General features: G+C 36.6%; 2 protein-coding genes across 2 annotated transcripts in view; both read left to right on the top strand.

Moving 5' to 3' along the window:
* Positions 1-206: 206 nt before the first annotated feature.
* Positions 207-9,188, top strand: ptgis (prostaglandin I2 (prostacyclin) synthase). Its single transcript, XM_016238924.1, has 12 exons — positions 207-306; positions 411-534; positions 1,613-1,788; positions 1,949-2,095; positions 2,501-2,625; positions 2,764-3,028; positions 3,468-3,488; positions 3,725-3,736; positions 4,764-4,768; positions 6,718-6,899; positions 8,162-8,313; positions 8,950-9,188. The coding sequence occupies exons 1-12, from the start codon at positions 242-244 to the stop codon at positions 9,092-9,094; spliced, it is 1,419 nt and encodes a 472-aa protein (XP_016094410.1). The 5' UTR covers positions 207-241; the 3' UTR covers positions 9,095-9,188.
* Positions 9,189-20,026: 10,838 nt separating this feature from the next.
* kcnb1 (potassium voltage-gated channel, Shab-related subfamily, member 1) overlaps positions 20,027-26,720 on the top strand; it is an 11,962-nt gene continuing 5,268 nt past the window's right edge. Inside the window, exons 1-2 of the mRNA XM_016238915.1 lie at positions 20,027-20,077; positions 20,562-20,606. Coding sequence (XP_016094401.1) covers positions 20,027-20,077; positions 20,562-20,606 — 96 coding nt within the window. The remainder of the gene's footprint in view (positions 20,078-20,561; positions 20,607-26,720) is intronic.

Below are 26,720 nucleotides of genomic sequence, written 5' to 3' on the forward strand. Positions count from 1 at the left end.
CTGACAACTCCAAGGACATTGCTTAATTCGCACACATCGTATTTCTCGGATTGGTTTCACTAAAAGTAGGTTTTGATGTGACTTATCATCATGACGAACCGTCATGTTGTTTCCATAACAGGCTAAGTCAGAAACTGCTTTAGGTTAAGTCATATTCAGACATTTACACGCCCACCACTTTTGAGTGTCAGTTGAGTATTTAACTTCTGGAAGGCAGAGCAGGAGATTTCACACACTCGGCATGATGTGGACTGCGCTTCTCCTGCTGGGACTCGCTGTTCTGTTGCTGTACGCGAGACGCACGAGGTGAGTCCAGACCAGTCCGACCAGCTCCCGAGTCTGACAGACGACACTTCAACTTTACAAATACGCGTAAACAATTAGGAATTAATCTAGTCGTTTTTTTGCAGACGAAGAAATGAGCCTTCTCTCGATAAAGGAATGATTCCCTGGCTCGGTCATGCGCTTGAGTTTGGCAAAGATGCTGCTAAATTCCTGACACGAATGAAGCAGAAGCACGGCGACATTTTTACTGTGAGTTCTTGAGGTCACATTTTGGTTGAGTAAAATAACACTATAATTAAAGCAGCAATCTGTCATAATGTGCCGTTTTTGTTAATGGGTAGTTGAGGAAATATAGTTATTTTAAGAGAAATTTCACTTGAATATGTAAATGAAGAGTGCATGTTTTTGTGTTGTTGACAGGTCAACAAGGTTTCGAAATTTTAAGGGATTTTGGAGTTTGCTTAAATAGATAATAGTACAAATATTTCATATAGTCTCGCAACTTAGGTGAGATTAGAAGAATATATTTAGAATGTATACTGTATGCATGTATATTCTTCTAATTTGACCTAAGTTGAGAGACTATATTAAATATTTGTATTTTTAACTATTTTTACTAAACTCCAAAATCCCTTACAACTTTGAAAAGCTTGTTTATATATATATATATATATATATATATATATATATATATATATATATATATATATATATATAATACATATGCATACATCAAATATATTATACATGTGCATATTGTATATTATTATCGATAGTATAATTTTTGTTATGACTTTTGACTACAGGGATGACTTGTGACTTTCTTCTTGCTGCAATTCGCATTTGTGATTTCCAATATAATAATAATAATAATAATAATTCATTACATTTATATAGCACTTTTATAGGCACTCAAAGTGCTTTACATTGTCAGGGGCTATCTCCTCAACCACCACCAGTGTGCAGCATCCACCTGGATATTAGTACTTTGACTTTATTTGTTCATACTTGCAACTAAGATTTACAGCTACAGCTGCTTATAATCCTAATGGTGCATATTACTGATGCAGTGCAATTATTCCCGGGTCCTGAGGAAATGACCTGGGCTGCATTTCTCTAAAGCATAGTGAGCTAAGTTGATTGTAGGGACCATTGGAGGCAGTGGTACCTACCCTTAGTCAGCTGTTTTCTTAATAAAATTGTATCTAGAAATTGCAACTGTATATGAGAGTTTAGATGACAATCTTGTTCTCTCACATGACATTTCCTGTGCCAGCTTCCTTTCACTTGTTTTTAGCACTAACCACACTCATCTAATGTGAACCAGGTGCGTGCAGCTGGACAATATATCACTGTTCTGCTGGACTCAAATTGTTATGATGCTGTCCTGTCCGATGTGGTCTCGCTTGACCAGACGGGCTATGCTCAGGTCCTAATGAAGAGAATCTTCAGCCTGAATCTGCCCAGTCACAACCCAGAATCTGAGAAGAAAAGAGCAGAAATGTAGGTTTCTAATAACGTTAAATCTCTCTGTCAGAACTACTGTCATCTTGAGAATTTGCTTTAAATGTTTTTCAGATGCCGAATAGATCTTAAGATAACATCAAAGCTGAAATATCAATTAATCTGAACCATGTATATGTTTTGTGTGTGTTTTGACTAGGCATTTTCAGGGGTCCGCTTTAACCCAACTCTGTAGCTCAATGCAGAACAACCTCCAGCACCTTGTGACCCCTTCAGAAATGGGCCTGAAAGTATCTGAGTGGAAAAAAGACGGACTCTTCCATTTTTGCTACAGCTTGCTTTTTAAGTACGCCAATCTGTAAAATCAACATGCAGTAACCCTGATTCACTTATGCACTGCTTGAGTATGTAGGTTTAATACTTTATTTGACATTCATTCTGTACCAATCAACAAGCAGAGACTGTCCCACCCAAATGCTGGCAAATCATAATTATCACTCACTATTGTACAGATAAGACCTGTTGTCATGCCTCCACAAGGTGCAGCTTGGTTATCTCATGAATGCCTTATGGTTATTCAGTAAAACGTTGTATTTTGTGACAGTTGTTAAAATTAAAGGCTTAAATGTTGTACTACAGATTTTAACAGTCTGGAAAAACCTGATTTCGTGGAAAATGAGTAAGACTGACTTAGGGTTTTTTGAATGCTATATATCCTCATACCAATCACTATCTGTCTTCTTCTCTGCAGGACCGGCTATCTTACTGTGTTCGGCGCAGAGAAAAACAACAGTGCAGCACTTGCAGAAATTTATGAGGAGTTTCGCCGGTTTGACAAGCTTTTGCCTAAACTGGCTCGGACTGCTGAAAACAAAGGTAATGTGGTTTCATTTGAAAGAAATTGCTTAGAAAAACAGATGTTCTTTCTTCCATTACTATTGTTTTCTTTTAAAATTACACATTAGACATGATTTATTTAACTAACCTGTGTTTTTTTATGTATACATTCATTAGAGGAGAAACAAATTGCAAGTTCAGCACGAGAAAAGCTGTGGAAATGGCTGACTCCATCATGTTTAGATAGAAAGCCAGAACGCCAATCATGGTTGGGGAACTATGTACAGCACCTGCAGGATGAAGGAATTGATGCTGAGACTCAGAGGAGAGCCATGCTGCTACAGCTATGGGTCACACAGGTGAGTTTCCCTCTGTCTCTATCACTTAGTCATCCTTTCACAACACATATGTTTCTAAAAGACATTCTGGGTGGGGGAAAAATGTTGTAATAAACGTGCATCATTCAGAAATTCAAGCTGGTAAGATGTTTTTAAAAGAAGTCTTTATGCTCACCAAAGCTGCATTAATTTGATCAAAAACATAGAAAAACAGTAATATTGTGAAATATTACAATTTAAAATAATTGTTTTTTATTTTAAAGTGTAATTTTCAGCAGCCATTACTCTGGTCTTCAGTGTCATATGATCATTAAGGAATTATTCTAATTATGTTGATTTGGTGCTAAAGAAATATTTCTTATTATTATCAATGTAATGCATCCTTGCAGAATAGAAGTATTAATTTAAAGAAAAATCTCACTTACCTGAATGATTTTTGAATGGTTATGTACACATTTTTCCCATTATTTTTCATAACAGGAAAGTGGATGATCATTAATACTGCCAGGCCCCAAAATAGACAATAAATCCTTATGGCTTAAGAAGACCTATAGATACTTTACAGTGCTTTTTTGTCTATTTTGGAGCTCGGCAGTATAAATAACCATTCATTTTCATTGTATGAAAGATCTCTTTTTGTATTTTACTGTGTAAACTGAAAAATAATATAGGGTTGGAACAATATGAAATATTCGGTAAAGTAGTAGTTCATCATCATGAACATAAACTATTCCTTTAAAAATTCCTTTTGTCTGATAGCATGCTTAATCACTCAAAACTACATAGCGGTGATGACACAGTAATACCCCGATGTTGCCATAGCGATAGGCTGTTTTGCACTCCTGATCTTACTGTAAACAAAAGAGCCTGTCACCTCTGGAATGTGCGAGTGCGTGATTTCACTCGAGTTTCACAGAACATGAACACAGAAGTTGCACAAAGCACACCTGAGACACCATAGCCTGAGGCCAAACAACACCTACTGAATGATTCCTTTGTAACTGAAGGGAATTAGGTAACGCAGGTGTTGATGCTTCCCTAGTATGTACAATGCATTTGATAGAATTATTACATGCATATTCAAGCTTGTTAACACAATCACATATAAATTATCTAAATAAACGGCATTAGGCACAATTAAAGGATTAGTTCACCCAACATTGACAATTATGTCATCATATACTCACCCTCATGTTGTTCCAAGCATGTATAACTTTCTATGGAACACAAAATGCATATGTTTATGCGTATGAGGCAGAATGTTCACATTGTTCTTTCTCTACACTGAAAACATACAGTTTGCTATATGGAACCCCAATAAAAGTAGTTTATAGGACTACAAAGAAAAGTTAAAGGGGTTTGGAATGACAAGGTAAATTAAGAAATTAATTTTGTAATACAATATACAATTGGTTGAATTGAAACTATTGCTTTTTTTTTTGAGTATAGATTTACATTTCCTAAGGCATCATGCAGCAGTTCTCTGCTTTAACCACATGAGAGCAGTATAACCACAGAGAAACAGCTTCACTGCACAATTAGTGATTCTTGGTAATATGATTGCTAATATTGCTCATATTTAAGGTTAGGGATTTGAACAAACCACTAACCATACGTATTAAGCTTTGGCACAGAATAAATTTACTAGAAATCAGACTTGACATTTTTATCATATATTAAGAATATTATAAAGACTTGAGACCAGTAAGAAGTCACCCAGAGCACCCTACTAAAACCACTCATATTTTCACAAAAATATAAAACTACCGTTTAAAAGTTTGGTTTTAAATATTTCATTATATTACTGTTTTTACTGTATTTTTGATCAAATAAATGTAGCTTTGGTGAGCATAAGAAACTTTTTTCAAGAACATTAAAAACATCTTACTGACCCCAATCATTTTAACAGTAATGTAGTTTTTTCATGCATCTTAGTGTGTTATGGAGCTATGTATAATGTCCAATCCTAAGCTAAAACAAATAAACCCATAGGCTTTATCATGCATAATGTGTTGTCATAGCTTGCTACAGCATCTGACACTCTTATAAAACCAACATGTGATGCAATTTCAAAGATATGAGCACATGGGAATTCCCTCTAACAGAAAGTGATTCTTTAGCTTTGTCATGGTATCAGCAGGTTTATTTACAGACAGATTCACCTCTGAGAGTCTGTCTGAGAGTCTTCACCCCTCATTGGCCTTGCCTGTCAGTGAGGAGTCCCCCTGAATCCACAGCAATTGTTGTATGACAGGTTTAACTGCACTGCTTCGCGTGCACTGACAGTAATGTTGATATAAAACCGTTTAAGGAGAAGCAATACGCTGTAGGTTAGACCCTGCTGTATATTTATATGAAATGTCATAAATCTTCTGACACATCAATGGGTGTCAGGTGACTCACACTTGTTTTGCAGGCAATTAAAAAGGTTCTTTCTAGATTTATTTATTTTATTTATTTAGTAATTTATTAGATGCTTTTATCCAAAGCGACTTACAAATGAGGATTACAGAAGCAATCAATTGTAGTATTAAAACAACTAAAAACAGATCCAAATCTAAAAGCTAAAACTTTATAAATACTACCTATACACATTTAAAAAATAAAGAGATTAAATAAAAATGACAAATGCATACAACAAAATTTCAAAACTTAACATTTAAATGAAAAACAAAAAATAAAGCTAAAAACAATTCTAAATAATAAAGAACAAAAGGTATAAGAGTATAATAACGATTCTAACATAACACTAAGCCAAACAACAACAAAAAACTACATAATGTGTATGTACAACCACACACATATACAGTGGGTACGGAAAGTATTCAGACCCCCTTAAAATTTTCACTCTTAACAATATTGCAGCCATTTGCTAAAATCATTCAAGTTAAGTTTTTTTCCTCATTAACAACTTACTTACACATCGTAAGAAATGGTTATAAAAACTGAAACAGAAGCGAAACAAGTAATAGGAAAGAGGAGAAATAAAAAGCGATACTTATCCTTTGCCGGTGTCCCTGCCCGGTGGAGTCGCACGGTGGAGTCGATGGTCTTTACACTCTTCAGTCTTTACATGAGGAGGCCGTCACGCGACGGCTGCGGTCGCGGTAAACTAAGCTTTTTTATACCCGTCTAACAAAATGCTAAATTAATTCAGCTGGACACACTTTCCTTATTTTCTCCACAACAAATGGCCAAGCAAGCACAGACACTGACAAGATACGCGATACAGAACGAGACCAAACGCGATATCAGCACGTCTCCACACAGTAAACAAAACAAGCGTTTCCTAGCAACAACAACCGCGCTAAGCACTAATGAGACAAGTAAATACACTTACTGGCTGCTTTTAACTTCCGCTGATAAAGACTGCTTCTCTCAAAGACTATTTCTTTACACTGTTTTCTGCTGGCGCTTGAACACACTTTCCTTATTTTCTCCACAACAAATGGCCAAGCAAGCGCAGACACTGACAAGATACGCGATACAGAACAAGACCAAACCAAATATATAATCTTACCATGTTTAGTATCTATGAATTCGTCTTCTGATAATCTAAACGAGAGTGTATATTATATGTTGGTACATAGGCAATATATTAGTGTTCTAAGAATCTTTAGTAATTTTGCATCAACACCCAATTGAGTTCCATATGGAAATTACCATGCTCATATATATATATATACACGTATATATACACACACCCATATATATTTTAAAATGGCAATTACAAAACCAATTCCAACAAATTTCACTGAAATTAAAACAAAATTTCTGAAATCTGTTTTTACAGATAGCGTTCTTAGTGAGACGCTGCGTCTAACTGCAGCTGCTCTCATCACTAGAGAAGTGAAGCAAGATAAGAAGATTTGTTTAAGCAATGGGCAAGAATACCAGCTCCGACGGGGTGATCGGCTGTGCGTTTTCCCCTTCATCAGCCCTCAGATGGACCCACAGATCCACCAACAGCCAGAGGTGCACTTTCAGATTCCACTTCCATCCTAAACTCAACAAAGCGGAGAGATGAGATTCACTTGGGAGAGAAATCATTTCATTACTTGAAGAATCTGGGCAGATTTTAGATAAATTTGAAATATGTATTGATTTTCACTTTGTCAAAAATAGGTGCAATTGAAATAGACTCGAGCACTTACACTGCGTTATATAACGGCCCAAAAATATTCTGTAGACTTACATTAAAGGTACCAAGCAACATCTAGAATATAATAAAGACTTGGAGATTAGTTCTTGCCAAGAACACCCTAGCAACCACATAGCAACTCTCTGGCATCGTGACTTTTCCATGGGCAAGAAAATGGGGATTTTTTTTTTATATATATAAAAAATGATAGACAATATATTTAAATTAAATTAAATGTAACACCTTAGCAATCAGGGAATTAAAAAAAAATGTAATTATAAAAAATATTAACTTTTTACACTTTAGCAACCACGTAGTTTTCAGTTTTTGCAATATAATTTACATTTAAAAAAATTTAAATTATACATATATCAATTTTAACATGAAAAGTTGAAAGAAAAATACTTCATATTTAAACTAAAATAATTACAAAATATAAAAAAAAATAATCACAAGCAAACCAAAAATTAAAAAAAGGATTAGTGTTGCTATGCAATGGAATCTTTTCTTTCTTTTTTTGCAGATAATGCATTGCTTAGTACATTGCTCTATTAACACACATCACTTATAGATGGCCTAAACCTTTTTAGCTTGAACTTTATTGATGTCCACCATTATGATCAAGCTTGGATTACATTCTGCACAAATCCAACGGCTAATCTAGTGAGATATCTGGGATTAGCTATTCAAGTGCTATCATTGGCAAAAAGACAAATAGGGGGAAGGGGGTCACAGTTTATAGGCACTGCTGCTGCTCATACTATCTGTGAGAAACAGATGATCGCACTATACACAGTGCTTTGTAGGCCAAAATGCTGACGTTGCATACCGTAGTGTTGTGTATTGGCACTGTGAACTAGATCTGATCCAAGCTTCCATGTCAAGGCCACTGATTAATAGTAAATTGATTAACAGCACAGCAAGATGTTGTTCTTGCAAGCAAACGTTGGACGCGTCTCACAAACTTATCACAAGAGTGCAGTTTCTTGCTTTACTCTATTTCATCAAGACAATTTGATGTTACAAATATTAATATAATACCCGAAGACACAATAATAAAAATGCTAATTCTGCTTGTTTTCTCCTCATGTTACAGATGTTCCAGTTTGACCGCTTCCTTAATGCAGATGGGACAGAGAAGAAAGACTTCTTTAAGGAAGGGTTGAGGATGAAGTATCCCTCTGTGCCCTGGGGGACCAAAGACAACCTGTGTCCAGGACGCCAATTTGCAATTGGTGCGATTAAAGAGTGAGTATAATTGCATTAACCATATAAGGTGCAGTCACATTTACCATTGCAAAATCCAATCAATTCAGTTATTGGAAGTTTCATGTGAAAGTGAAAAAAGTTTTCCACACAGATTCAGCTCAGGTTCAAGTTGTTCATTCAGATTCGCTGCTTCTTAGTTTAAAAGTGTCTTGTGTGTGAGCAGTGCTTCATACATTTCTACCCCATTGACTGTAGAACTTAATCAAGGTTAGATGCCATATTGAATGTAACACGGATGAAAACGAGGGATAAACTTGCAGTCTTTACAATGGCATGCACTGTATAAAAGTCCTAGATCATTTTCAAAACTGTTGTATGGAGTTTTTGTCTACTGAAAGTCTTTTCCAAAAAGATGTTTTCGTCAACTGGCATGTTGTTAAACAAAAGTACATTCCATCGAACGCACTGTTCTTCCCTCGTGGCCTCATTTTCATTCATGTCTAAAGAATTAAAGAATCTTCTTGTCTGTGAAATTATTGCCAGAATTTCACTAATGTGACCGCACCTTTAGTCCTTGTGCTATGCTTTAAATTGATTTGATTCAACAAATGTTATGCTTGTGTCTCTTAGCAACTATAATGACGTTTGGAATTCTTCTTTTTCCAATCCCTTTAGGCTTGTGTTCACGATCTTGACTCGATTTGATCTAGAACTGTGTGACAAGAATGCAAAGCTGCCATTGGTAGACCCCACCCGATATGGCTTTGGCATTCTCCAACCAGCTGGCGATCTAGAGATACGCTACAGAATAAGATCTTAATACGCCAAATCGAATTAAAACTGTACAGATAGCAATAGCCTTTTTTTTCTTACCAGTGTCTGAATACTCATTGCAATAAATATTGTATTTTTTTAAACTCTGATGTCATTTGGTTTTATCATCCTTACTTTTCTGCATCCAAGGCCTCAAAATACGTCCTAATTCTAATGCAATTCAACGTGTTTTAAATCCCATGAAAAATGCACGATCAAACACACTTGGTTTATTGTATTTTTTCTTCATTATTTTTGTTTGTCAGGGCCAAAATGATGTGAAACAAAAGTAAAAGTGCTACTATAGTAGATAACGCATTTTGGAAACATGCATGCCTGCTTTGTTATACAACAAAGTTAAAGCATCGATCTGTCTGTAGTGTTTTGGCTAGGTCAAAGTCACATAGGTTACCCCAGGGTAAAAAAAAGTGAAAAGTGATGTGACATGTGGCCAAGTATGGTGACCCATACTCTGAATTAGTGCTCTGCATTTATCCCATCCAAAGTGCACACACACACACACACACACCCGGAGCAGTGGGCAGCCATTTTTTATGCTGCGGCGCCCGGGGAGCAGTTGGGGGTTCGGTGCCTTGCTCAAGGGCACCTCAGTCGTGGTATTGAAGGTGGGAGAGAGCGCTGTACATTCACTACCCCCACCTACAATCCCTGCCGGTACAAGACTCAAACCCGCAACCTTTGTTTTTGCGCCACCACATCACTTTCCTAAACACCTGTTTCCTGAGAAATTGAGAAGTCGATCCATTATCTGCAATAAAAAATATCAAATTTGATATAATTCTAAAATAACATATAAAAACACACATATAAATATATATATATATATACATACATAATTTATTCTAAAATGTATTATATATAATTTACATTTTATTTCATTTTTTAATTAATACAATTTTTATTTTAATTATTATAATTTTTTTCAGATTTAAGATTTCTACGGAGAATCCCTAGAAGGGGTTACATTTATTCTGAGACACACATCTGGTTTGCTATCCTTGTGGGGACTCTCCATAGGCGTAAAGGTTTTTCTACTGTACAGACCATATTTTCTATTGCCCTACACCTAAACCTACCCCTTACAGGAAACTTTCTGCATTTTTAGATTTTCAAAAAACTTCATTCTGTGTAATTGATTAGCTTGTTTACCCCACCGGTCCCCACCGTGACATGAGTCCCCATGAGTCTGTGTGTATTCAGGTTTAAGTCCCCACCAGAATAGAAAAACAGGTACACACACACACACACACACACACACACACAAAAGGCGTGTGTGTGTTGTGTAAATGCATGTGGTAACAAATTATGCCTGGTCACTATTGCAGCTGTTTCTAAACCACATGACCATAATTTAAAAGAGAAAAGTCAGTCTCAACAGATCAGAAAGGTTTAAATTTACCCTTAAAATAATTAGGATAGACAATCTTCTCTATTTGCTGAAATTCAATATAAGGGCTCTGAAATGTGATGACTGGAGAGTGGAGACCAAAGTGTGAGCATCTCAGTACAGCTGCTGTGCTTCACCATGGTAAAATATTAAATGAAACTCATATATTCAAGGAGCTGCAGCTATGGCTGAAATGATTCAGGGGTTGCTTTGAGCACTGCTCCAAAAAGCGGATGCGTTTCCTAACGCATATGAAATAAGGAGCTATTTTCCGTATTGCCCGCTCTTCAGGCGCCATTTGTACACAGGTTACTCGTAACAACACAGAAGGAGCTGCTCCAAGAGCCTCTTGGTGCTGGGTGGCAAGGGTTAAACGCGCCGTCTCTCTGCCATTGGGCGGTGAGACTACGGAGAGCCAGCCATCTGCAAGGAAAGCAGCTGTCGCCTTCACGCAAGAGACGCTAGACATCAGTGAACGAAAACAGTGTGGATTCACCCCAAGACTTGTTGATCTTTTTCCATAAACAAAAAGCGGGGCGCTATGTGTATGTCTGGAGGAGAAGAACGAGCTGCTGTCTACTGGCTTTATTTCAACAGTGACGTTCCTGCGTTTTCCCTTATTTAAATGCTTAATTTCACACCGCTGTCAGCAATGAGTCTTCACAAGTTAAGGTGGGTGTTTTTTGTAGATCTAACTAGTTCTTTCAAAATATGTTACCGTATGCTTAGGTATTATTGATCGTATTGGAAATGTATGCCGGAAACCTGATAGGAAAAGTGTGGCATGGTGTGCAGATAAGCTATAAGCTTTTTCTAAATAATATTTAATTGCATTTACACATGCCATACAAATAACTACAGTTGCCTTGAGGTTGTAATGTTGTTTTGTGGCGTTAATACGTCTGAAGATGCATTTTTTCCCATGCAGGATCAATACTTGTGGATGCCACTCCTACAGCGTTTAAATTATATTTAATGTCTTTATAATAGCACTTTCATGTTTTGAATATGTCCTGTATTATATTCTCCGCTTTGCGTATTTATCGTCACTTTTTCCTTCAAGTGTACAAGATGATCAATGAAATCACATCATAAGCGCATTGATACATTGATGTCAGCGATGACCGCCTGATGCAATTAATAACAGTTTATCCAAGAAAATACGTGCGATGCTCATAAAAATCCATTTTAATTAGCTTCGCAGTGGCTAAACCAAAATGTCTATCATGTCATGTTTTCCTCCTGTTTTTGCATGTTGTTGTTGCTGCAGCTGTACGGTCGGGATCCAGCCGACGTTACACTTAACTCTTTAGTTGCAAGGTATGGAAATGCAATATAACCTTTTAGTCTTTTACTGAATTAGTTGATGGAGTTTTTTAAATCTACTGTACAACAACAGGGATATTGGGAGTTCTCAAACGGTAGAGGTAGCATACTGAATGTTGGTGATTAGAGCATGTTCCTTTTAGTGGATTACAGGTGTATTGCGTGCGTTCCAAAATATTTGGATTCAAATGTTTTTGTTATCGTTTAAAAAATGCCCGTCAGGACAGCAGCAGGCGATTCAGCACCACGCTAGTGGACAGCGACTTCTCCGGTTTAGGGATTCGTAAGGGATTGAATTATTTGTGATTCTTCTAAACGATTCGGTTTCCTTAACGTTTCATTTAGTACTTCAGATTTATTTAGTAGCCTATTATTTAAAAAATATAATTGCATTTACTGCCCTTAACAGTCTGTAGTTAAATAGGACTAATGAGATCATTTCAGATGCCAACAGGACAAATATAACAACATTTCCAATTTCAGTTCTTTTAAAAAGTGTGTAACGGGCTGTTTATTTTGGATTCACTAAAAAGATCCGACCGGCTCAGACTACATTGGTTGCTCTACGTCACTGAATCACTGAAAAGAACCAGCTATAGAGTCATTCGTTTAGGATTCGAACGATTTTAGTCGTGCTTTTAATATGATTCGCTGAAAAGAACCGGCTCATGAATGCCATTAGTTCGGGGATCCGATTACAATTGTGGTTCTACCACTGATGATCAGTGGGTTCTACATGTTTTTGATTCACTGAAAAGAACCGGCTCGTAAGAGTCATTCGTTTGGGAACCGAACAACGCTGGCCGCGCTGTAGATTTGATGTTTTAGTACGGCGTAAAGTCATCAGAATTATCATGCAAATCACAAATTATCATTGCAAAGTCATGCAAATCACCTTTTTTTTCAACTGAACCGTTAAAAATATCAAATGCCTTTGAGTGATGACATACTTTTTATAAAATATGCTTCTGCTAGTAAGTAAAAATGTATTTGTTTTGCAGGGATAAGATTTAGCAGAGCACTTAAAGGGATAGTTCATCCAAAAACGAAAATTTGATGTTTATCTGCTTGCCCCCACTGCATCCAAGATGTAGGTGACTTTGTTTCTTCAGTAGAACACAAATTATGATTTTTAAGTCCAACGGCTGCAGTCTATCAGTCGTATAATGCACGGCAATGGTAACAAAATCTATGAGAGTAAAAAAAAACATGCACAGACAAATCCAAATTAAACCCTGCGGCTCGTGACGACACATTGATGTCCTAAGACACGAAACGATCGGTTTGTGCCAGAAACCGAACAGCATTTATATCATATTTTACCTCTGATTCACCGCAATGTCCAACTTCCTTGAGCACGGCATTCGGTGCGTGAGGTGTGTACGCGCTCTGGCGTAGTTTATGTTAATGGGTGTGTTGATATCCAGCCGAAGAGCAATCAACCATAACTTCAGGCGAGCAGGCTCAGAAGTTGGGAATACGTGGAAAGTCACCACTCCCGAATGAGTTACAGCTCACAAAGCTATATAGAAGATATAGCTCAATGCTCTTTATTCAATGTGAGCTGGGTATATTAGTAGACACATCTTGTATGTAAGCGATTATGAAACGTCGAGAAAGTTCCAGCATACAAGGGAAGGCTAATCTAGGGAGAGATAATCAAAGATGATTTCAGTCAGCGTATCACAGAGGAACATGGTGTCTCATTCTATTGAAGTCTTTCCCAGGCCATTAATACTCCATCGAGACATGAGCTTGACTGAAACAGGGACAGACTGCGAGTGTGTGATAAACAGAGGATGGTGTACGTGTGTGGGGGATAATTTGCTCTTGAAAGAATCCAATGAGAAAATTAGTTTGTATTGAAATATGTGTCTTTTGATTGAAGAATTTGGTATCTTAGCTATTCTGAGCACATATACTGTACATTACTGAGATCAATTATATACTTAAAGTCTCCATTTAGTCTCATAATTGGAGAAACAAATGAGATTAGGACTGTAAATTTACCATGCAATTAATTATTTAACATATTAATAATAATGCAATATAAAAATATACACATTTAATCATTCCCCAAAATGTATAGATATGGAAATAAACAAGATTCTGATTCTTAAGTCCTTTTTTGTAAAGTATGTTTAGTGGTTTACTCATCTGGCACAATAATACATCCAATTTTATTAATGATTCATTGATTTTCCTAATTGGAATATATTATGAACTCTTTAGTGTCTACTGTTTAAAGGGGTCATAGGATGCCCATTTTCCACAAGTTGATATGATTCTTTAGGGTCTTAATGAAAAGTCTGTAACATAGTTTGGATAAAATTTCTCAATGGTAGTGTAAAAAACACCTTTTTTACCCTGCCAAAAACAGCTCTTTTCAGATCAAGCCGTTTTTGTCATTTTCCTTTAAATGTTAATGAGCTAGGCTGCCCCCGCCCCTCTCTTCCGAGCTGCTCTCAGAGAGACTGTTTACTTTAGCCGCATTCATCGTGAAACTTGCTAATTAGCACATTATTAGGAAAGGCGATTTGCAAAGATTCATTACAAAACATTATACTCACTTCTTCTGCAGATGAGGCTGGATCACGAATGATTCACGCAAACATAAGCTGTGTCTCATTTAGAAGGCTGCACCCTCTGGAGGTCTAATCCTCTGGAGGTCGCATCCTCTGTAGGATGCATATACGAAGTGTCCTCAACCTAGAATTAAACGAGACGGCCTTCGTAGGACAGGCGGAAAAGGAAACCGGAAGTATCGCGTTGCTATGCCAACACATTTAGAGCATCGTTGCATTTATGTAGATCGGGGTCACATTCCCTTCAGAAACAAACGTAATCCACTGCGAGTTCAGCGGCTCAGATGTCAGGAGTAAATGACGACTGCTATGTTCATTATTACATCCAACAACAGAACACCTCAATGGCTTAGGAGTCATTCTTGTCTACATCTGCTCCAGCGGTGAAACAATGGCGGACTGATGACAGCTCACTCAGGGCAGGCCTAAGGTAAGACACCAGTCCAATCTGTGCTGAAACGCCACTGTCAATCAAACTATTGTGGGAGGGGCCTGTCTTTGTGACATCACACAGACAGGCATCTGAGATCGGCTCGATTTGAGAAAGGGGAAAACATTTAACCAGATTTAAAAAAAAAAAAAAAAAAACACTGGGGGGATTTTTATCATTATAGGGTGGTTGTGTACACACACTGCCAACACACATTTCATTTCAAACAACTTGTAAAAGTGCATGTAGCATCATATGACACCTTTAAGAAAATCCATCAATTTCTTTCCCTCTTGCACAGAAATTCCATTCGAATGAGCAGCAGGCTAATAAATCAGAGGAATGGCAAATAGAAAGGGAGTGGGGTTCAACAGTTTCCCATGTTGTCATATCATTCTGTCCCTGCCACTTGGCTTGTCATGTTTATAGTGACAGGTAGCTCTCACCACGCTACGTTATAGTCAGTGCAATCAATAGAAATGACCGTAAAACACACTACACAAGGCCTACTGAAGCACGGAGGGCATCTTTAGTGCAGACCCTTCTCTGGGTGTCAGAGATTGGATTGCTGCTGGAATGGATGTGACAGGGAAGCAAAGGTCAGGGGTACAAAATAAATGGCACTCAAGGATGGGAAAGGTTTATCAAAACCAGTATGTGATTCTAAGGCAGATGCAAGAGCGAGCAAGATAAGAATGACCCTCTAAGTCTTGCTTATGAAAGAAGGTCTTCATATTTTACAACTGCTGGACATTGTACATGCCTTTCTCAAGATTGAGTGCCACAGTTCAAAATTTTATGGTCAGTAAGATTTTTTAATTATTTTTTATTAATGCTCTTATTCAAAAATATGCATTACATTAATCAAAAGTGACAGTAAATACTTAGTGGTTACTTTAGATGGTTACAAAATTAAAATAAAAGCTGTGCTTTTGAATTTTGTATTCTGCAAATTATCTCAGAAAAATGTATCATAGTTTCCACAAAAATGTATAAAATCATAAAAAATAACTTGCTGACCCAAAACTTTGGAATATAAGTGCACGTGAAAATAGTAATAAAAAATATTACTACTAAACTTTCTAAAAAAAAAATTTTTTTAAATCATAAAGTATTACATAATATAAAAAAGATCCAACCATTATCTTTTAAAGGAGGAACACAACATAAAATAAAAATGGTAACACTTTACTTGAAGGGGTGTGCATAAGACTGACATGACACCTTCATAATCATGACATGACACATGTCATGAATATGAAGGAGGTTTTATGCATGTTTATGACAACTGTCATTAAGTGTCATTCGCTCAGTTATGTCATTTTTAATGCAAATATTACATTATTTGACCTTACCCTAACCTAACCCTACCCCTACCCTTACCCCTAACCATAGCCCATAACAAATACATCTCAAACAATGTCATCTTTGCATTAAAAATTACATAACTGAGCGAATGACACTTAATGACAGTTGTCATAAACATGCATAAAACCTCCTTCATATTCATGACATGTGTCATGTCATGATTATGAAGGTGTCATGTCAGTCTTATGCACACCCCTTCAAGTAAAGTGTAACCATAAAAATTAATAAATAAAAAGACAAAGACAAATTCTGAATTCTAACATGTAAACTAAACTGATAGTGCATGTTTCATGCAATTGCAATACAGGCCATTTTTTTTTCTTTTGGTACATATTCTTTAAAAAGAACTGGCTGATAGTCTGATAATAAATACCTAGATATTATATTGATTTACATTTTATTGCACTAAATGCTAAAGCTATGAAATAATGTGACTACATTCAGTATCCTGTAAATTATATACTAAGTCAGCAAATATCAGAGTTTCCTGTAAATGAGCCTTAGCTAGGCTTGTGTAACCGCTAATGTAGGTTCCATGTGGAAAATAACTGAGACTAATCGGAGATACATTAAAAAATAATGTGAATGCTGCGGTATGCCTCTCTTAATTACCTTTTCCCTTGACCTAAGTGTAATCCCGAACACTATCTCTTTGTTGCACGGTGTCGCTGCCTTTAAACTTTAAACATTCAGGTCAAGAGTCAAATTACATGATTTGTTGTGCTGCTAGCTGACTTTTGGGTGGGTACGTGCCAACTGCACATATTGTCAAGGGTTTAGTCTTTTTAAATTAGGATGCATTGCTGCTCTCCACGCCTGCACTTTTCATCTTTAGCTTGTTGCGTTTTTGTTTTCGTACATGCCTTCGCCACTGTCTGCTTTTCCACTGACACGCACACATGCATTCTTTTCTCTCTCCCATCCCTGCAATGCTAAAAAGCGTGTCGTCATTGTCACCATAGCAACTGTGTCTTGTGCGACGCTTGAACGCACAGCTGTCTCTGCCAGGATAAGCAGTGGTGTGTGTATGTGTGCCTGTGCGTGTGTTTACTTTGTGTACCGCTGTTTTTTTGGGTTTGTGTTTGATTCTTTGTGTCAACATCTTATGTGAAATGTATGAACTAGTTTGTTTGGTCAGGTGTGTCTCAGAGTGACAATTAAGTGTCACTGATGGGTAAATGCATGTTTGTGACAGATATGTGTCTGATTTCTCATTATCATTTGATGTTCTTGAATTTCATGCAAATAAGAGATTAGATATAATGGGCAAAATGTTCAGGTCAGGGACCTAACTGTTAAAGGGAATATGTCAATTCTGTCATAATTTACTCACCTTTCAAACCTTTCTGTGGAACACAAAAGAAGATATTCTGAATCATGTTGCCAGCCAGACCAATGTCAATGGGAACTGAAACAGTTTGGTTAGTTTGGTTCTTCAAAATATCTATCTGATTCTTAAAATAATGCAGCTTACTGAGGAGAGGTGTGCTATTACTTTTCAAAGCAATCAAAGCAAGATGACAGGTCTGTCATCAAAATATTTCTGTATAATTACCGTCTTACATGACGGCGTTCCCAAACAGCAGGCATCCACCTCTAAAAGCAATGATCGCATTTATTACGTCTGCTCTCTCTGAAGCACAAGTAATTATTACATATTAAAATTATTATATTCAGTGGCTTCTTTTAGATATTTAGTGTCAGTTTATCAGGAAGTGGCGATTTTGTTCTCTTTGACTCGTTGGATGGAAACGGTGCTTTATTTGCAAATGTTTTATGCAATATTCCAGTTTTGCACATAAGTTAAATTGGCATCTTTGGATGGAAACATAGCTAGTGAATGGCGCAGACGTGCGGTTGGTTTCGTGTACTACACACATAATGAAGCGCACGTGACGCTCGTGGTTTTCAGCCTCTGCCGCCTCAATATATGTGTACATGAACATAATTTAAAATTAAATTATAGTTAAAGTTAATTATAAAACTGCTCTGAGAGTCACTTCATTAGCATTTTACCGTTTCTTTTAACAAAAATTGTCATCATATCATATAAACAGAGAAACGTAAAGGTCTTCAAAACAATCCGTCAAAATAAAAGTTTGGTTTAACTTGAAGAAACTGTGACAGAATGATACTATTGATAGTACTTGATAAAATGATTATTAAAACATTATTTTAAGGAATATTTACCAGAAAATAAATATTTGCCAGAATTTATTTACCAGAAACAATGTAAATACACAACACAGTATAGCAGGCAGGCAGGCAGGCAGGATATATATATATATCAATTAATTAGAGATGCTTTCAATTATTAAAATTTAATGAAACCATTAAAGTAAAATCCAGATAATTAATGGAATCTTTGGATGGAAACATAGCTAGTGAATGGCGCAGACGTGCGGTTGGTTTCGTGTACTACACACATAATGAAGCGCACGTGACGCTCGTGGTTTTCAGCCTCTGCCGCCTCAATATATGAGTACATGAACATAATTTAAAATTAAATTATAGTTAAAGTTAATTATAAAACTGCTCTGAGAGTCACTTCATTAGCATTTTACCGTTTCTTTTAACAAAAATTGTCATCATATCATATAAACAGAGAAACGTAAAGGTCTTCAAAACAATCCGTCAAAATAAAAGTTTGGTTTAACTTGAAGAAACTGTGACAGAATGATACTATTGATAGTACTTGATAAAATGATTATTAAAACATTATTTTAAGGAATATTTACCAGAAAATGATTTACCAAAATGTAATTAACAGAACAATGTAAATACACAACAGTATTTCTGAAAATAAATAAATATGTTATATATCTATATATATATATATCTATATATATATCTATATATATATCTATATATATATAGATATATATATATATATAAAATCTATTATTTAGAGATGTTTTTGATATTAAAAGTTTAATGAAACCATTAAAATGGAATCCAGAAAATTATTGGGAAACACAGAATTTGGTAAAAATAAAAAATATTTTGAGAAAAATAAAACGTATTTCATAGGGCCTTAAAAATTAAATTTTTGTTCAACTTTTGCTGTTAAATTGTGTAAGTTTCATGATTTCAATTAACTAGACATGCTTTTTGATTAAAAAAATTATGTAACCATTAAAACAGAATCTAATAAAAAAAATGGAAAAAAACGGAATCCAGAAACATTTAAATGGATTTTGGGGAAAATAAAATGGATTTCATAGGGCCCTACAATCAGACTTACCATTTTTACCTTGTGCATGTTAAAATATATTGAAAAAAGAACCAATGTCAAATGTAGTGATCTGAACATCACAGAGACTTGCGAGTCAGTAAACAGCCACCATGCAACCACCAGAGCATTCTAGAAACTGCATAGCAAACCACTCAGAGCACCTTAGCAACGACCCGGAAATATCCTGCCATCGTGGAAATGACAACAGAAAATGCTGAAATCTTGTTGCTTTTTCTAATTGTCTATAATGTAATAATTAAAGCATAAAAATTGGAGCATGAAATATTGCCACATGCTGTCCGCTGGATCGTCCTCTGAGGTTTGTGTGTGTGTTTGTGTGTATTCTAAGAGAGCACTCTTGTAGGATCCCAAAGCTGCCCAACTGGAGCTATTAATAAATATGTCAGGGGCTGGGCAGGTTTAAATATAGACTCGGCGACTGGATTTTCCCCCCTCATTGCAGACAAATGAATAATGAACGAAAAAAATAGGGCTCTGCCAAGGACCAGTCACTCAGGTCATCTAGCTGTGTGTATGTATGTGTGTGTATGTGTGTGCACACACACACGAGGACACAGCTGTTGCCTATGTATCTCAAGGGCTTCACAGATACAGCCGATCCTTGTCTTCCAGCTCAGGTCAGAGCTGTTCCAAGAGACAAAAAAAAGACAAGGACGATTCTTCAAGGGCAGTACTTAAAACCCAACAGGATTTTGAAATAGCTTGTTTTGCATTGATATTCATGAGAATGTGTGCATCCATTTGTCATGCCAACGTTTGGTGGAAAATGTAGAAGACATGGTCTCTTCTGGTAACCATGGTGACAGTGTCACTTTCAGAGGGAAGTGAAGGCGTGTTCAGCAACACTATCAGAAGCTCATCTCTCCCCGCTCCCCTTACGTCAACCCACAACAACGGCAAGTCTGGGTCTGTCTGGATTCTCACTCTGTTGCATTTTTTAAATGATCGCTCACATTCACATAAATGATAATGAAGGAATGTAGCTAACTAGAAGAAAAGCCAAGATGCTAGGTCATTGTAGGTGGTTGCAAAAGCATTGCTATCTAGTAGCTAGGGTGTTTCCGAGTGGTTACTCATTATGATTCTGGGGCTGTATTACAGAAACATCCTAACTTAGAATCTTATCCTATCTACTTAGTAGCCAAGGTAATTTCGCTTAGGAAGTAGAGCACACTAGTCAGGTTCCAGAAGTAAAAAACATAGCCAAGTTGATTTTTAGTGATAACTTTTAAAAACAGACATGTTGGTAATCAATGGTCTATGCTTTTGTTGAAGCCCTCTGTTCGTATTAAACTTATTTTTAAACTGTTTTTAACTAACAGTGGAATTCGAGGTACTAAACAACATTACCCATGATTTTTATACAGAAAATTCCACCAATCAGAGAGTTGCAGCGGGCATTTCATGCCAAAAGAGCTTACAGAGAACGCCCACTCTCAAGAAGTGTGAACGATGCAATCGTGTCGGTATCCCTACTCTCAAATATTTGGATATATACATGTTTTGCAATAAACTTATCTATATGGCTTCAATAGATATATAATCGACAGCTTATATATATAATGGACATATTATATTTCACTGGTCTGTAATAGATGTGTTTTTTATATAATTCTCATTTGTAATGCTTAAAGGATTAGTTCACTTCCAGAATAAAAATTACCTGATAATTTACTCACCCCTATGTCATCCAAGATGTTCATGTCTTTCTTTCTTTCAGTCGAAAAGAAATTAAGGCTTTTGAGGAAAACATTCCTGGATTTTTCTCCATATAGTGGACTTCAATGGCGGCCAACGGGTTGAAGGTCTAAATTGCAGTTTCAGTGCAGCTTCAAAGGGCTCCACATGATCCCAGCTGAGGAATAAGGGTCTTATCTAGCGAAACGATCTGTCATTTTCTAAAAAAAAAAAAAATGTATACATAATCACGCATTCATGACGGAGGTGGAAGTACCGACCCACTGATTACAAAGCGAACTTGCAAAGAAAGTCAAACGCCCTTTACCAAAAAAGGTAAAGCCACGATGTTGGACGATTTTGAAGTTGGGGGTGAAAATGAGATGGAGATTTTCGCCCTACCCTACCTTTCTGAACTGAAGTACACAGACACGGAACTAACCATGCGTTACCTTTCCAATGTGATTACGTAATTGCAGAGCTATTGCAAGATGAGCATATGTGGTATATACATTTTTTTTCTTAGGAAATGACTGATCGATTCGCTAGATACGACACTTATTCCTCAGCTGGGATCGTGTAGAGCCCTTTGAAGCTGCACTGAAACTGCAATTTGGACCTTCAACCCCCTAACACATTGAGTAGTACAAGTTCAAATTTAGCTTGTGACATTTTCCAATTCTGTTCCACATCATTAGCCGTTCTAGCTCTAGTATACTACACTAAAGGCTAAAAAGAAAGAAAGAAAGAGCACAGATTGTTAGAGCTACCATGCAGACAAACCTGTAACCTTAAAATAAAGATTTACGAATGTACCTAGTATGAAGTAAACTTACAGAATCGATTAGTACAGGAATGGCAGCTGTATGTTTGTATAAGGCAACCAGTCTAGGATGGTGTTGATGCTGATGATAAGAGGGACAAACCTCTTCATGTGACTGCCTCCTACCGAGCTTGAAGAAGGTTGCCATGACAATGCTGCAGCAGCGATTGAATGTCAGTGGTCAAGGTCAAAGGAGTTTTCACTGAAGAGTCACAGAAACATCTGCACAACGAGTGAGTTATGCAGGCTTATATTTACAAACAGTGATAAATAATATATTATGAGAAACGAGTATATAGTCCAGAAAAACACTTGAGGCAATTTTGTCTCTCTAAAAAATGAAACAAGTGCTGAGTTTTCATCATTACTGGCTCTAAATTGTCAAGTAGGTCACTAACAAGTGAAGAGGAACTACATTTTTTATTGTACCTAGAGTACTTGAGTTTACAGAAATTCTCTTTAAAAAAAATGCATTCACACATGTACACATATATTGTCGTTTAAAAAAATTGATATATATATATATATATATTAGGCTTTTAGGGAGACAGAGATATTAATGAGAATCTCATTTGTGGTTCTTCTTTCCTGTGAAATTGCATGCAATTTAATTGCCCTTTATGGAATCTCCTGCTGTGCACAGCAGCTTTTGGAGCCTTCACACGCTTTCTGTGTGTGTGTGTGTGTGTTTGTAGGCAGATGAGTATATTTGTTGTGTGTCTCAGGAGAACATAATTTGTACTTGCTCGTAGGAGCACCCCACTGGATGTGATAATGAGCCGCTCACCTGAGATGACGCAAAGATGCCGGGATTTCTCCCTGTGCATCCTTAGCCATCGCTACTCAGGGAGTTGACCCTGTTATGCCTTCCTCAGCTTGAGTGTGTACAGACATTATTTGCAGATTATCACTTGGTCAATGGCTCAACTGATTGCGCTCTGAGAATTTGTGCTGAACCCTTTTAAAATGTATTCCCCATTTAACATTCATTGTCACTGTAGTGCCCTTTTCACTTTTTAACATTAAGAATACCTTGTAACGCATGTGTGCACACACATGTTTGGCGTAAAAGGCCAAGAAAATGACCTAGAAAGGATTTCTTAGCTTCAGGGTTCAGAATCACTCAGAGCTGTAGTAAATTGTTGTTGCTCAGAGGTTGCTCTTTCATAGCTCAGGAGACATAATGGGCTTGCCAGTTATGTTTCTTTAATTTAGGTATTAAAGGGGTCATATGATGCTGCTAAAAATAACATTATTTTGTGTATTTGGTGTAATGAAATGTGTTTAATGTGGTTTAAGGTTAATTATTTTCCACACACTGTACATTATTGTTTCTCCTCTATGCCCCACCTTTCTGAAACGCGTCGATTTTTACAAAGCTCATCGGTCTGAAAAAGCAAGGTGTGCTGTGATTGGCCAGCTATCCAGTGCGTTGTGATTGGCCAAATACCTCAAGCATGTGACGGAAATGTTACGCCCCTTACCATATTGTGATGATGCCCTGTCAGGCCGGAGCAATGATTCAAAAACATGAAAACCCATTATAAACGAGGCATTCGTTGCATCCAGTGGGGACATAATTATGGATTATAATGACTTCTACTGTCTTTTTACGCATTGCGTTGCATCGTGCCGCGTAAACATAAAACCATGTCTGCATTTGTGATCGGAGAAATGACAAACAACAAGCCCTACTCTACACTGCCCAAAAAAATTATCTTTAAATATATAAAATATAAAAACTCTTTAAATATAAAAAACATACTTACAGTCTTTGAGTCAGAACAGCCGGCATTGTAGTCTACTCTACCAGGATCAGTAAACAGTCCTCCATAAAATGTGCTGCACACATCTGAATATTTGGGTTAAAGTGTTCTGGAACAGTGTTGTAAATACAACTTAACCACTGATTTCTAGTCGGGTCCATTTTTGGAAGGCCAAACAAAGTAGTTTCACTTTCACAACGAATTTATGCACCAAGAGCTTGTAACACTCCAAAGAGAAAGAAAAATTTGAAATCGCATCATATGACCCCTTTAAATTAGTCTCCATTTGAAACAAACCATATTCAAATACTTTTTCACAAGATTTAGTATTATTGCTCTGTAGGATAAAAACCAACATCTCATTTGTCATTTCTCTTATGGGAATTCTCATGTTGTTCTACTCTAATTGTTTGTCTTTTATAGAGAGTTTTAATGACCAGAACTGCACTGCTAACCACTTTGGACCAACAGCAACTCTAGCAACAGAATGTATACTAATGACATCACAAACATCCAGCCAATGTTATTGGCTGCTATCAGACAGTGAGGTTAAAACAGAATGGGAATAGGAGCTCATGTGTGATTTAGAGATTGCGGTTGCTGATACCGGTGTGTAAATAATGCTGTTGAAGCTCTGGCAAGCTTATAAATAAAAGGCTAATCTTTGCTGTTTATAGGTTATGGGCTGTTTTTAATCATATTACTGTTTCCAACTTACCCTCATGACTCACGTGACTGCAGGGTATCATCTCTTCTTAGACACATTAATACACACAGAGAAACACCTACAAATGCAATGAGTCACAAGTGATTTTCCATACTATTCATATGAAGGCGGGTCATCTGATAATACTGACAAAGAGAGATTAGCAGGCTAAAATAGAAGATAGAGGAACAAGTTAGGGATTCATAATTCTGTTATGTCTTGGCATCACAACAAGCGTGGCTATAGATGACCACTTTCTCCTTCACAAACAGTGTATGAGACAATATTTATGCATACTTTGGTGTAAATGTCTTTTGCTTTTTTTTTTAAAGCGTAATCCCCAAAACTGATTCAGCTTAGGAATCCTGAATCATGTTGCCACCACCATGCTTTGGTTTAAGTCCAAAAAAGTGCAGAAGTCAACTGTAATCTTACTATATAATGTTTTTGTCACATTGCCTATAGTGAACTGAGTTGCTCCAGGCTTTGCCCAGAAGTGGCCTCCTTCTTTCCACTCCCCCAAAGAGTCTATAAAGAGATTTTTGAGAGTTTCTCTTATCTCACCCAAAGAGCTCTGCAACTGTTCGGGTCTTGTTCATTTCTCTGACAATTGTCCATCTTATTGAGTTATTTGGTACAAAAGCCTCTTAGTAGGCTTAGGATTGTGCCATGTTTTTTGCCATTTTGTTGTAATGGACTTTGTTCTGTTCTTTCAGAGGTTTAGAGCGTTACAAATCTTTTTCTAGGTTTACAGTTTTTTTTTTTCTGGAAAGTTCCACAGCGTACTATTCTGTATTTAGACAGCAGATCTTATCTGATGATTTAGTTGAGAGACCTACACAAGTGTTCCTTGTTGTGCTGATCTCTAAAGATATTTAAATACCCAATTTAGTTGTTTAGTTGTATTTATTAGCAAGTGATTTTATTACTATTGCTAGTGTAGTTTTCTGTCAATAATTAGACTTTGTTGGGGATTTAAAGAAACATTTGTCTTACTAACTTCTGGTTTTGCTGGTTATTGCATGTTCCACAACATTTCTGTATTTCTCAATAACCCTGTATTACTCATTAATTTACTACTTTATACTGCTTTCGTGACCTAACGACACAGGTAAAGCCATTATTATGCAATGTCTTGACATTCACTACTCAGCAGTGGCTATAGATGACCACTTTCTCCTTCACAAATAGTGTATGAGACAATATTTATGCATACTTTGGTGTAAATGTCTTTTGCTTTTTTTTTAAAGCGTAATCCCCAAAACTGATTCAGCTTAGGAATCCTGAATCATGTTGCCACCACCATGCTTTGGTTTAAGTCCAAAAAAGTGCAGAAGTCAACTGTAATCTTACTATATAATGTTTTTGTCACATTGCCTATAGTGAACTGAGTTGCTTCAGGCTTTGCCCAGAAGTGGCCTCCTTCTTTCCACTCCCCCAAAGAGTCTATAAAGAGATTTTTGAGAGTTTCTCTTATCTCACCCAAAGAGCTCTGCAACTGTTCGGGTCTTGTTCATTTCTCTGACAATTGTCCATCTTATTGAGTTATTTGGTACAAAAGCCTCTTAGTAGGCTTAGGATTGTGCCATGTTTTTTGCCATTTTGTTGTAATGGACTTTGTTCTGTTCTTTCAGAGGTTTAGAGCGTTACAAATCTTTTTCTAGGTTTACAGGTTTTTTTTTTCTGGAAAGTTCCACAGCGTACTATTCTGTATTTAGACAGCAGATCTTATCTGATGATTTAGTTGAGAGACCTACACAAGTGTTCCTTGTTGTGCTGATCTCTAAAGATATTTAAATACCCAATTTAGTTGTTTAGTTGTATTTATTAGCAAGTGATTTTATTACTATTGCTAGTGTAGTTTTCTGTCAATAATTAGACTTTGTTGGGGATTTAAAGAAACATTTGTCTTACTAACTTCTGGTTTTGCTGGTTATTGCATGTTCCACAACATTTCTGTATTTCTCAATAACCCTGTATTACTCATTAATTTACTACTTTATACTGCTTTCGTGACCTAACGACACAGGTAAAGCCATTATTATGCAATGTCTTGACATTCACTACTCAGCAGTGAGTATAAAGATTTAGATTTCATGTAGACGCTTTGGCTGACAATGTAGTTGACAACTTGTTTTGTACAGGGCTGTCTAACCAGGTTTCTGGTGTAAAGCATGTTTCTACAAGGTTTTCAGCAAATCGCAACAATGGTATAATCTCTTGCCTACAGTAAAAAAAAAAAAAAAAAAAAAAAAATTATATATATATATATATATATATATATATGT

The sequence above is a fragment of the Sinocyclocheilus grahami genome, unplaced genomic scaffold (assembly GCF_001515645.1).
Source record: "Sinocyclocheilus grahami isolate Dianchi unplaced genomic scaffold, SAMN03320097.WGS_v1.1 scaffold551.1, whole genome shotgun sequence".
In the NCBI taxonomy this organism is placed as follows: domain Eukaryota; kingdom Metazoa; phylum Chordata; class Actinopteri; order Cypriniformes; family Cyprinidae; genus Sinocyclocheilus; species Sinocyclocheilus grahami.